This window comes from Eublepharis macularius, chromosome 1 (genome assembly GCF_028583425.1).
Source record: "Eublepharis macularius isolate TG4126 chromosome 1, MPM_Emac_v1.0, whole genome shotgun sequence".
In the NCBI taxonomy this organism is placed as follows: Eukaryota; Metazoa; Chordata; class Lepidosauria; order Squamata; family Eublepharidae; genus Eublepharis; species Eublepharis macularius.
Genome location: NC_072790.1, coordinates 125,463,537 through 125,475,536, shown reverse-complemented (window position 1 = coordinate 125,475,536; position 12,000 = coordinate 125,463,537). Strand labels below are relative to the sequence as shown.

At 40.9% G+C, this 12,000-nt stretch overlaps 1 protein-coding gene across 3 annotated transcripts in view; it reads right to left on the bottom strand.

Annotated features, from left to right (window-relative positions):
- GRM1 (glutamate metabotropic receptor 1) overlaps positions 1-12,000 on the bottom strand; it is a 308,061-nt gene that overhangs the window by 18,413 nt on the left and 277,648 nt on the right. For 2 of the 3 annotated variants that reach the window (XM_054977650.1, XM_054977658.1), the window contains exon 7: positions 8,920-9,850. In XM_054977650.1, coding sequence (XP_054833625.1) covers positions 8,920-9,850 — 931 coding nt within the window. Of the gene's footprint in view, positions 1-4,196; positions 4,209-8,919; positions 9,851-12,000 lie in introns of all 3 variants that reach the window. The other variant, XM_054977668.1, reaches the window with a different exon arrangement.

Here is a 12,000-nt window from a genome sequence, read left to right as displayed (position 1 = left end):
ACAACCTGCTTGATGTAGAAGTGGAGATCTTTACTCGGGAACACAGCAGAATCCTCAGTAAGGAATTCTGGTGAAGAAGGTTCTGATACAAAATCCAATCCAACATTGGAATCATCATCAGACTGCATAGTGTGGTTCAACATCAGTTCTGGATCAGTGTTACCTTCTGGAACCATTGCCAGAACTGATGTAGGTTTAGTTTTACCTTTTGGATGAACTGAAACATAAGGGTCTTCTTTATGGAAGAAGTAATGGGGGGTATATACCCGGCAAGCCTTCAAACCCGTGAGCATAGTAACGGCACAGGAAACCATACACAGAATAATGGAACCAATAGTGTCTATGGTGAGGAGCCAGTTCCGAGCGATTGTCATTTGCAGATGAAACCGAGGAACATCTGTCTTTCCACAGGCCATCTTGGTGTTGGTGGCCATGAAGAAATGGCTGTAAACAGTTCTATGACTTCTGGAATCTCACCCTCTGAGAGAAATGGGACTGAAGTGGAACAACATCTGTGAGTTGAGGATGGAATTTTCAGAAACTTGGATGGGCTCAATGCTACCGAAGTGGTCAGAACTGAAGAAGAGGATTTCTTCCTCTTGTGTGATTTAGAAGTCAATGGCTTATCAGCATGTTTTGACTTGAGCTTAGCCTATTTTGCAGGCCGTTCTGACTGGCACCAAGGTGGAACTGATGAAGGCACAGCTGGAACTGATTGGTCCTTCTGAGCTGTGTTAGCTGTTGAACATGCTGGAGGAACTGATGCCCATTCTGGGCACTGTGGTTCTTAATCTGTGGCATTATGATCAGAGTTGGTAGAGCCCCTCAAGGCTGACTCCCAAAGAGTTGCTTTAAGTCATGACACCCTTTCATAGTGCGCTTTGGGCATGAATTGCTTTCAGACTGCACACTGCAAGGTGTCATGGCCCTCACCCAGACAAAGAAGGCATTTGTTGTGCTCATCTGATTGGGCCATCTTTGTCCAACAATGGGAACACTTCCTGAAGAGGGCCTTCAATGCCAAGGAACCAAAGGCCTTAACTCACATACATAGTTATGGAACCAAGGAGTAGAGAGAAGATACATCCTTCTTCAGTGGTGGCAAAAGAAGAACTGAAGGAGGGAGCCGCTCAACCTGCCTTTTATAGTGGTGCCTGAGGGAAAAGCTTGTGAAAAGGCTAGGCAAAAGTCTCATGCCTTTAGGAGATTTAGAATGCCTGCAGCTGGCCTGCACATGCACAGTTCCCATGTGGGACTGCACAGAAGACATGACGATGAATACAAACAATGTGTTCACCCAGGTATGATGATGGCCAAAGAAGAGTTACTCACCCATGCTCAAGCTTCAGTAGTACAGTTGTATGTTTGCCTTAAGAATTCTAAGTTGTAAAAGCTAGTGGGCACAAACAGGAGGGAGTCCCTTGCATCCATACTTCATAAACTTCTTTGGTCATCTCTCTGTTTCTGAGCACAATTCAAGATGCTGGTTTTGATGTTGAAGCCTTAAATATTTTCAGTCCAGGATATCTGATTAAAATCTACTTCTGTGTGAACATGCTGCTTTTTAAAACCTGTAGTACACCCTGCTCAGAATACCATTAGAAGGCTCTTTTCAATAATTACTGCAACACTATGGAATGTTCTTCCTTTTGCTGTTTCCTTTTGGCCCTCACAAATTGATAGTTGGGGACAAGTGGAAACTGTTCTCCAGACATTTGGATGGATAGTTGTTGTTTATTAAGGATTTCATTGTTTCTGTACATCTTGTCTGATATTTGGGCCTTATTTGCTCTGTTGCTTATGATTATAAGTTGATTGCACTTTAAATTTTAATTATTTGAAGGTTTTATATGAATGTTCTATATGTTCCATTTTTTTTGTTTTGAAGCATTTAAAAATGTTGGCAAAGTTATAACATTCTAAATAAAACTGGAAAGGAAAATAAATAACAGAGACACCCCAATGTACTACTAGACCATCTAATCCAGCATCCTTCTTGTGTTCTGTGATGGCTAGTCAGATGTTTCTGAGAAATCCACATGCAGGGGATGAAAGCAATCGCTTGCCCTGCTGTTCTTCTTGCATTACAACTGGCATCCAGTGGCAAACCACCTTTGAATCTGAAGTTTACTTTTAGCTATGATGGCTTTGGCCTACATAGACAGCCACCTAGGTACACTTGTATTGAGCTCTGGAAAATAATTTTGTTTGTAAAAGTAAAAAAAGCTTAAATTCATTTTTTAAAAGAGGAAATCTTGTACTGTTGGTACTGTTTTTGCAATGCAAGGCAGGGCTCAGAGTGGTAAGCCTGCACAGGGGAGTGTGGAGTCTTAGCCTTTCCCAGAGGCAATTCCCACAAAGGCCTCTCTGAGGGTTGGAGGTCACCACATGGGTGGCATATGCTAGGCAGAGACTTGGACTGCTGCTGGTGAGCCCCAGACACCCCAGAGGGCAAGAAGGGGCAATGCTCATACACCAGTGGGGCTGTTGAGCCACAATGAAACCTCTCATGTTGAATTCATGATCCGACACCACTTAACTGTGCTGCCATTTTCCTTACTTATTTCATTAGGAACCAGATACAGGCTGAGTACCTTTTAAGCTCACCAGAGACCATAGAATGAAATGGCAGGAAGATAAGTTTTATTATTTGGATAGTTTTATAACTGAAGACAAAATAAACTGATTAGAGAAGATGCAGACTTTTCCTAACAAAAAGCTGAGGAGATTCTTAAGGTATAGCAAGTTCTGCCTTATAGGTGATTGCTGAGTTCTTCCAATGTTATCAGTTCAAGAAATGCAAATTGTTAAGGACTGCTCAATCTGTAACTTACAGCCGAAATGACCTTTTGGGATAACAGCAGCATGCTTTTGTTTGGTATAATAATAATAGCATAGCATAGCCCTTCTCTGCAATCAAATCTGTCTTATTACTAAGGATGCAGTAATTGCCTATTAGGAAGCTGGCACAGTACTGAATTTGTTTTTTATGTGTTAAAGACACAAACAACCTGAATGAATCCAAAATACAGAAGTCATATTAACAAGCTACTTGGCCTTTAGTTCCAGGACACCATAAAAATACAATGAGATCTTTTGTCCTTTATTATTTCATACTTCCTATGGAGAGAACAGCCAAAAGGAGAAACACAAATATTAGAAATGAGAGAAAGAAAATCACTTGAAAACACTTTCAGTTCGGCACCAATTTTGACAGAGTTCAGACAGATGTTCATTTGGAAATTCTAAAGAAGGGAAACATGTTCTTCTAATGTGTACTTGGCGGTGACTGCACAATATATAGTGTGAAGTTACTGTACACTACATGAATAGTATTCCTCAATTGTAGGTCTAATTCTACTCCGTTTCAAAATGTTAGAATAGGCTCTGAGTTTACTTGATATGAAATTTCTGCTAAGCTGAACAGGAAAAGAGAAAAAAAAGTGGTTGTTCAAGATTACAAGAGACAAAAATACAACTCTCCAGGAGTCCCTACATCTCAGCCTGTAACTGACTGTAAAAATCAAGTGAGATTTATGACCATCATCTCAACAAATTACATAAAATTGTTTTGGAAAGAAAATATCCAGGCCATTGTGCAACACAGTTGTGACTATCATTGCAATCATATGCAGAGATACTCTAGTTTAAGCCTATTGAAACCAATGGTCTTAGATTGGAGTAACTCTGCAAAAGAGTGCTCTAATAGTATATTCAAGAAACTCCTATATAGCTATTATATAGTTCTATGTATTTAGAACTAGTTAATAGCCAGTTCTAAACATTCGCTTTTTCATTGCTCTGGGGTGTCACATGGAAAATGCCAAACATCAGAAGGGAAGAAAATGGTTGCAGGGACTAGAAATTGCTTGACTATTTCTTCTACACCAAATTCAAAAACTGGCTTTATGACTGGAAGGAAGAAGGCTGTCTATTGGAGTGGAGCAAGAAATATTTATTTTGTGGCAGGGTTTAGTCATTCCTTGGTGAGTCTAGGATAAAGGTAGGCACGAACAGCAATACGAACAAAAAAAGGCAAGAACAGCCTGATCAGCTGTTCGTGAGCAAGCTGTTCATGAGGCCCCATTCCCAACGAACATGTGTTCGTTCCAAGCCCTTTTCGTGGCATTCATCAGCCATTCGTCAAGCCAGACAGTCTGCCTCCTTTCAATCAATTCCCTTGCAACAGTAGGTACGGACTTTCTGAACTCTGTCTGAACTCCTGTTGCCCTGGAAACCCCAATCTAAGCCCAGGGGCACTTCACCCCCAACTCAGCCACTTGTCAGGGGTTTCCCTGACAAGTGGCTGAGTGCAGCCTGCCGCGGTTTAAATTTCCATCTCCCTGCAGCTGCGCAGTGCAGGAAGAGGGACATTTAAATCCCCCACTCAGCTGCTTGTCAGGGAAACCCCTGACAAGTGGCTGAGTGCAGCCTGCCGGGGTGAAATGCAGGGAGAAGGGCACTTCACCCCTGACTCAGCCACTTGTCAGGGGTTTCTTGACAAAGTCCCCCCCCTCCCTCCAGCCGGCTGGAAGGAGGGAGACTTTGAAGGGAAGGGCAAAAGGCATGGGGAACCTTCTTCCCTTCAGAGTCTCCCCTCCCTCCCTCTAGCCAGCTGGAAGGAGGGAGACTTTGAAGGGAAGGAAGTTCCCCATGCTGTTTGCAAATGGCATGGGGAACCTTCTTCCCCTCAGAGTCTCCTCCCCCTCTCTTTAGCCAGCTGGAAGGAGGGAGACTTTGAAGGGAAGGAGGTTCCGCACACTGTTTACAAAAGGCATGGGGAACCTTCTTCCCTTCAGAGTCTCCCCTCCCTCCCTCCAGCTGGCTGGAAGGAGGGAGACTTTGAAGGGAAGGAGGTTCCCCATGCTGTTTGCAAATGGTGCAGGGAACTTTCTTCCCTTCCAAGTCTCCCCCCTCCCTCCCACAAACAGCCAACCATGAACATGTTCGTGAACAGGGTCATGTTTGTGGTTGTTCGTGGATGGCAATAAACAACAAACATCGTGTTTGTTTTTTTTCCTGTTTGTACTCACTTCTAGTCTAGGACAGGACTAGGTATATAAGATGATGGGAGTTTGTTCTTCATATGATAATGAAAAAAAGAACTAGGCTTCTTCTCCATACAAGTTTCTGTCCTCGACTCACCAAGATAGACATAGAGAAGAAGTTGTGGTGGTGAATGAGTTGGGAAATTAGCTGTAGATGAGGGGGCAGTAACAAGAGAAGCATAATGGAAGGACAGAACCTCCCTTGTCTAAAAACAGTGCCCCCTTTACAACTGACAGCTGCCCAATGGCAGCAGGAGAATTCCTACCCTCCACTGCCTCTGCTGGTTGCTGCTGAGCTAGGTGGAAAGAGGAAAATGAAGGGCAAAATTGGGGGTATGTGATCAGTATCTCAGGCATGATGACATTACTTCCAGCACAATCCAGAAGAAGTGTCATTACTTTGAGTAATGCACTAGCATTCATCCAATACTCTATGGTTAAACTATAGAGTTTGGAGTGAATGTTAGAATGTTACCTCCTCCTATATAATAATGTCACTTCTGGATCTCACTGGAAGTGATTTCATCACACAGGGGATGCCAATCATGACCCACCCATAGGTCCCTACTTCCCCCATCTCCATCTTCTCCTCTTCCAGTTATATCCTGCAACTAGCTTGTTAAATAATGATCAGTTAGAGCAACTGACAAATTGAAATCCAGTAAGCTCAGAAAGCTCTGTGGAAGTGAACTACATTTCCACAATGGGAGTTGTCTACTATGTACAGAACATTTTATAACCTGCTACTGTTAGCAGAGTGGATAGTAAGCAGAGAAACATGGGATGTAGGAACTTGTGTTGTGAGTGTGCATGGGAGAGAGAAACAACCTTAGAGCCTTGGTTAAGCTTTAGAAAAGAAATAAGAATTGTTTATTGTGTGAACTCCATACATGATAGGAAAGACGAGAAAGAGATTCCTATCTAGCGATATAGACTAAAGATGCCAATGGATGGTGGGAGGAGGTCTTGCTTCCATAGTGCAAGAAGAAAGATGGAGAGTGTGACAAAGAGAGGAAGATGAGGTATCACGAGGAGGAAGTCCCTGAGGATAGCATTCTACACATCAATGGATAGTGCCAGGGCAGTAAAAAGCAAAGGGTTAACAGATCCCTTACCTCTCTATCTTTCTAACTCTTTAGTTTGTCTTCCTCTGAAACCTGAGTAAAAATGTCATTAGTCTTCATCTTCTTACAGGATTTCCCCTCATTTTTTTCATAGGAAATATTGGGACATTTTGGGGAAGTGCTAAAAAAATTGAGTGGAAAAATTGGGAAATTTGGGAGCATAAAAAATCATATAAAATGGGCATTTTAGAATTTTGGAATGATTAAATTGTGTTAAGATAGCAATTTGCAACTATCTTTTGCTTTAGGATTGGGTATATTTGCAGTTTTGCTTGTGGAAAACTATGGCAATTATACTTTTAAATTCCATGGAAAAGCCAGTTAATACAATTTTATATGCTAACTGAGTTACATGCTGCAATTTATGTTGTTAAAGCAGAAAAGTATATTTAGATTTGATTGGAAAGTATATATCCCAGATATTATCTGCCCCCACTTTCATGCTTTTTTCCCGCAAAAAAGAAAGACACAAAAATAATTTCCCATCAAAGTCTCCCAAGTCTACAAAATTTCTATAACTTTTTTTTCTATGGGTGACATTTTTCTGAGAAGTAAGAAATGCTTGAAAAAGCAGTGCAGTTCAATGCTAAATCACAAAGCAGAGGCTACTGGGAGACATGAACTTGTGCTGAATAACATTTTTATTTTGTTTTGGGATCATTCAATGGTCAAGTATTGTCTCAAATTCAGAGGTCACCCGGGGAGGACTGGAAGGGGGAAAAGGGGGGGGAAGTGGGAGGGCCAATGGAAGAAATGGGCTTTCCCTTCACCTATGATTCCTTGAGGTCCCCTCTGGTTAATTATCATAAAAATCCCAACAATTGTGTAAGTTGGACTTTTATGCATAGTTATTGTACTAAAATATAACATAAAAGTAAAACTTTAATAATATGTGGGAAAGTTTATAGAGTTTGCCACTCCAGAATTACCAGGCATTTTGGATGGTGCTATTTTTTCCAGAATTAATTTAATTTATTTAGCTTATGTCCTGAATATCTTGTTGGTCTATAAGCTGCTACTAGAGTCGAATTTTGCTGATTAATTTTTGGTACAGTATTGCGTGTAATTATATTTCTGGGTGGAGGAATTAACTGGATTTTTTTACCTAGCTGTGTAAAAAAGGCATTAGCTTAACAAGTGCTTTTTTGTAACAAAAAGGGCTAGTATGTTGCACCTAAATCCACCAATCCCCACCTCCTCAGGACTTGGAGGAGTCCCCCAAAATGTGCTGGTACTCATTATCAGTGAGTATTGTTGAACACATCCCACAAGCCCTAGGTTTAATTTGTATGTAACTATGGCTCTTTCATACATTTATCAAAAAGATACAATTGCTTCAATGAGCCTGGTATCCAGATCCATAGGTGGCGATCACTGTTTGAAGGGATGAGATATAACTGATGAAGATGACATTGGCATAATTTCAAATATTTGGGTTTCACTGACTCAAGGATCTGGATGCCAGAGGGGTGTTCATATTATACAACCAATTACTTATGTTGATAGTATTCCTAGATAACAGTACTTGTGGGGCAATTGGAAGGGAGAGTACAGAATGGCTAATGACCCTGGTTGTATGCAATTCACATCATACAGGGCAAGTGACGGAAAATTACAGATTCTGAGTAGTAGTTACCAATCTTTCCAGTTCCTTACCTGCCATAAATTGGACTCATAGAAAGGGTTTAGTCATACAAAACAGCTCTCACAAGATCTAGGTTTCAGGAGTCATTTTTAAAGCTTTGCCTTTATCAGTTTAAGTCTAGGTGTATCACAGCTAGACATGGGCACGAACCAAAAAAATGTAATGAACCAGCGGTTCGCGGTTCGGTTTATTTATTTATAAGCACAGGTCCCATTGAGCAATGCAGGAGGTCTGTGTTTGGCCGTCAGAGCTGCCTATCAGGGTTTGCAGGGATGAGATTGGAGTGCCCATGGCTACAGAACACCCCCTTCCCCCTCCCTCCCCTGGGTGTCTTCTCCCAACTTGTAACCGCTTTACAGCTCCGTGGTTGGAAGGAAGACCTGCCGATCAAGGTAAGCTGGGCTTCCATTCGGGTTTCCAGGGTGACAGAAGGAGCGCAGACAGAGTTCAGGCATTCCCCCGGCTCCATTGCCAGGGGAATTGATTGCTGGCGCCTGACTGTCTGGCTTCCTGAACTGTGCCCGAACGCACCGAACCAGGCCTCTCCCAAACGCTGGTTCATTGGCCGTGGACGATCACGAACCGCCGGATCACGATCGCACGATCACCAATTTCGTGGGTTTTTGAAGTTCGTAATGTGGTTCGTGCCCATCTCTAATCACAGCTCACTAGGGAGGGGCCCATATTTCCATATAAATGACCCATAAGCTACTAGGCATACACCAGGGCTGAGAAAAAAAGCAATATTCTTCCAAAAATAAACTTACTAAGATTAATTGACTCTTTGTAATACTGTCATCATACCATGCTTAAAAAGTGATCATAATTTTGTGTGTCTAAGACTGTGGATAGGGAAACAGAACAGGAAAAGGGAATCTGGTATGTAGGATTGTGAGGTTATTATACAAAGCTACATAGGCCATATTGTACCTGACACCGAGCAGAGAGGAACACCTCAGCCCTGCTCTCTTTCTTCTTTATTATAAATAAACAATTACAGGATTGTTGAAAATTACATTGTTGAAAATGGTGTGGTCTACTGAAAACAGAAAGAGAAAAAGGAACGGGAAAAAGAAAGACTGATGGATACCCAAATACTTACTTTGGGTTTCCAGCGCCTGGCTTCTTCCTCCGGAATATGCTGAGGAAAGTGTTTGACCTACAAGGTGCCTTTCCATCCCCGACATGCATACGCACCACATCAGAAGTGGTGAAGGCACTGCGAACATTCCTCTCAGGCTTGGCAATGATGATGTACATCTTGGGAGTGAACATGCACCCCAAGGCTACTGTCACACTCAAGCTCACCGCAAAGCAAGTGGTTATGATCTTGTAGTTGCTCCCAAAGTAAATCGGCACAAAGGCCAGCCAGATGATACAAGTAGTGTACATAGTGAAGGCAATGTACTTGGCTTCATTGAAATTTGCTGGCACGTTGCGAGTCTTGAAGGCATAGTAAGTGCAACTCATGATAAGTAGTCCATTGTAGCCCACTGGAGCAACCACACCTAAGTTGCTGGTGTTGCAGATCAGGAAGACTTCCTTGATGCTAGGGTAGGAAAGGACGGGCATAGGAGGTTCCATGATGATCAGGGTAATTACCAGTGTTAGCTGTACACTGATCAAAATGGAGGCAATGACTACTTGAGCCCAAGCGCTCATGAAACGTGGTTTACGGGTACAAATTTTTTTCTTACTCCCTGCCAGAATGCGTGCAATGCGGTTGGTTTTGGTCACAAGGGCAGAGTAACACATGGCAGAGGAAAGCCCCACAAGGAGCCGTTGGAGGTAGCATGACGTGACAGTGGGCTTAGCTATAAGGGTAAAGGGGCAGATATAGCCAAGGAATATTCCAGCAAGGATAATATAGCAAAGCTCCCGGCTTGATGATTTGACAACAGGGGTGTCCCTGTAGAGTGCAAAGATAAGTGTAACAAACATGGTGACCAGGATACCCAGGCAGGAGAAGACCACAGCCACAATGGACTCTATATCACTCCACTGAAGATATTTTACAGGAATTGGTTCACAGCCTGTAGGATATAAAAAAGAAATATAAAAACAAAAACCTAAGTAAACAGCTTTTCCAGTGCCAACAATTTTTTTGTATAGGATTGCTGAACACTTGCTAATTCACACATTTTGAATACCTAAATTATAATACTGAATGTTCAAAGTAGCAGGTTGAGATAGTAACTAGGGTTTTTAAAGGGTTAATTATGGACAGAGTGCATATCAAAGGTAGATTGGGTATGATCCTAAGAAGTGTTGGTACTAAGCCAAATATTGTCTCTAGCTATTTATGTACTTCTTCTCTTAATTTCTGTTGCCCAGTACTTGCCTAATCTATGCTGCCCTTAAAATTACTGGTTAATATCTGGGATTATGTCAGAACTAATTAATTACATACATTGAAGAGAACAGACGAAAAAGCATTATATAGAAAGGCAGAAGCCATTTATTAAGTTCTGGAAGATAAATTTTTAATTAGATTCACATTTTAGTAAGCTTTGGCTTAAGAGAGAAAATGTATTTCTCATACATAAAGAGCATAAGATGCTGCTGGATTAGCCCAATAGCCAGCATCCACGCTAACCCATCAAATGCCCAGAAAGGCCTACAAGCAGGGGCACAGCCTCCCCCGTCATTGACCCCCAGGAATTGGTATTCAGAAGTGTTCTGCTTCTGAACACGGGCATATCTAACATGTTAAATGATGTATACTGCACATGTTGAAATGCAATAGCCAACATACAGTTTTTACAGTGAAAGTAATTTTGTATGTTCTTTCCATTTCTGAAATGTAATACAGAGGGGGATGGGGGTGCAAGTCAAGGAAGGCATAGATTTTTGCTGTGATCAATCATAATTAAAAATAAACCCCTTTTCTGACTAACGAAAGCAACATTGATGATGGATACCAATGGTGAACTAAGAAATAACTAGGAAGCAATATTAACCTGCTCTTTTTTAAATAGAATCACCATTGATGTTATTACACTGAGGTTTCTAGCAAATCAGTATGTTAATACACGTTATAAATGTAAGTGTAATAAGCATTGTAACTATTATTTTTATATATCTTTGTTGATTAAAATGACTTTTTACAATAACATCAAAAAGGTTTGAACCGGAATAATGATATTCAGATTGTATAATTATGATATAAAATAATGTGCAATACATCATTTTGAATGTTCAAATGTTGTAAATATCTTTACACATGATAACAAGAACTGATTAAAGCATATTTTAATAGAATACATTCTGTCATTATTCTATCTGGCGATATGTAACATTCTGTACTTACAGTGAAATCCTAAGCAGAGTTACTCCAGTCTAAGCCCATTGAATTCAATGGACTTAGACGGCAGTAACTCTGTTCAGGATTTCTCTGTCAATCTTGCATCATCATTTAAGGATATGGGTATATGAGCTAAAAAGCCAGATAACTTTATTGCCTTTAAAGGTAGCTACAGTTTATTCTCTTAGCATGTTCATTCTGTGTGGCCAATGCCAGGTGCTGACATTGCCTAAAAAGTCATTATTTTGAAAGAGTAGGCATGAAATCATATAGCAACATCTTTATATTTACATTATATGCACATGCTGATCATAAAAAACAAATGAGCTGCAAAGAAAATTATGGGTTGGATTTTTTAAATAATTGCTGCCACACACAGTTTCACTCCCTCACAATGTTCCCATAAATTCAATACTACTATATTCAATAATAATGATACATGCAGTGATAATTTATGTAAGTTTTTACTTGCTATTTTGGAGTCTTTTTAAGTTTGGGGAACTGACCAATATGTAATCTTGGTAGAGGAGATGAGTAACATCTTTATAAAGGAGAATGACCATAAGGCATTTCTTAAGAACACTTCTCTTGTTCTAGGCATATTAGATATTTTGATCTGGTAAGTCAGATAAGAGATTTGGAGACCAATCCTCAGCATATCTACTCAGAAGTAAGTCCAGTATTATTCAGTAGGACCACAGTCTTGCTCTTGAATTCCTCATGTCACATATAAGAAATGTCTACTTCAGAAGCGAAATTCACCTTCACCTCCTTGAATATCCTATGTAGGACCCCTTTCACACTCACGAGTTAACACGCCATTTCTGAGGAGTTGCCATGATTACAACAGATTCTGCTCGGCACTTGTGCATTTCACGC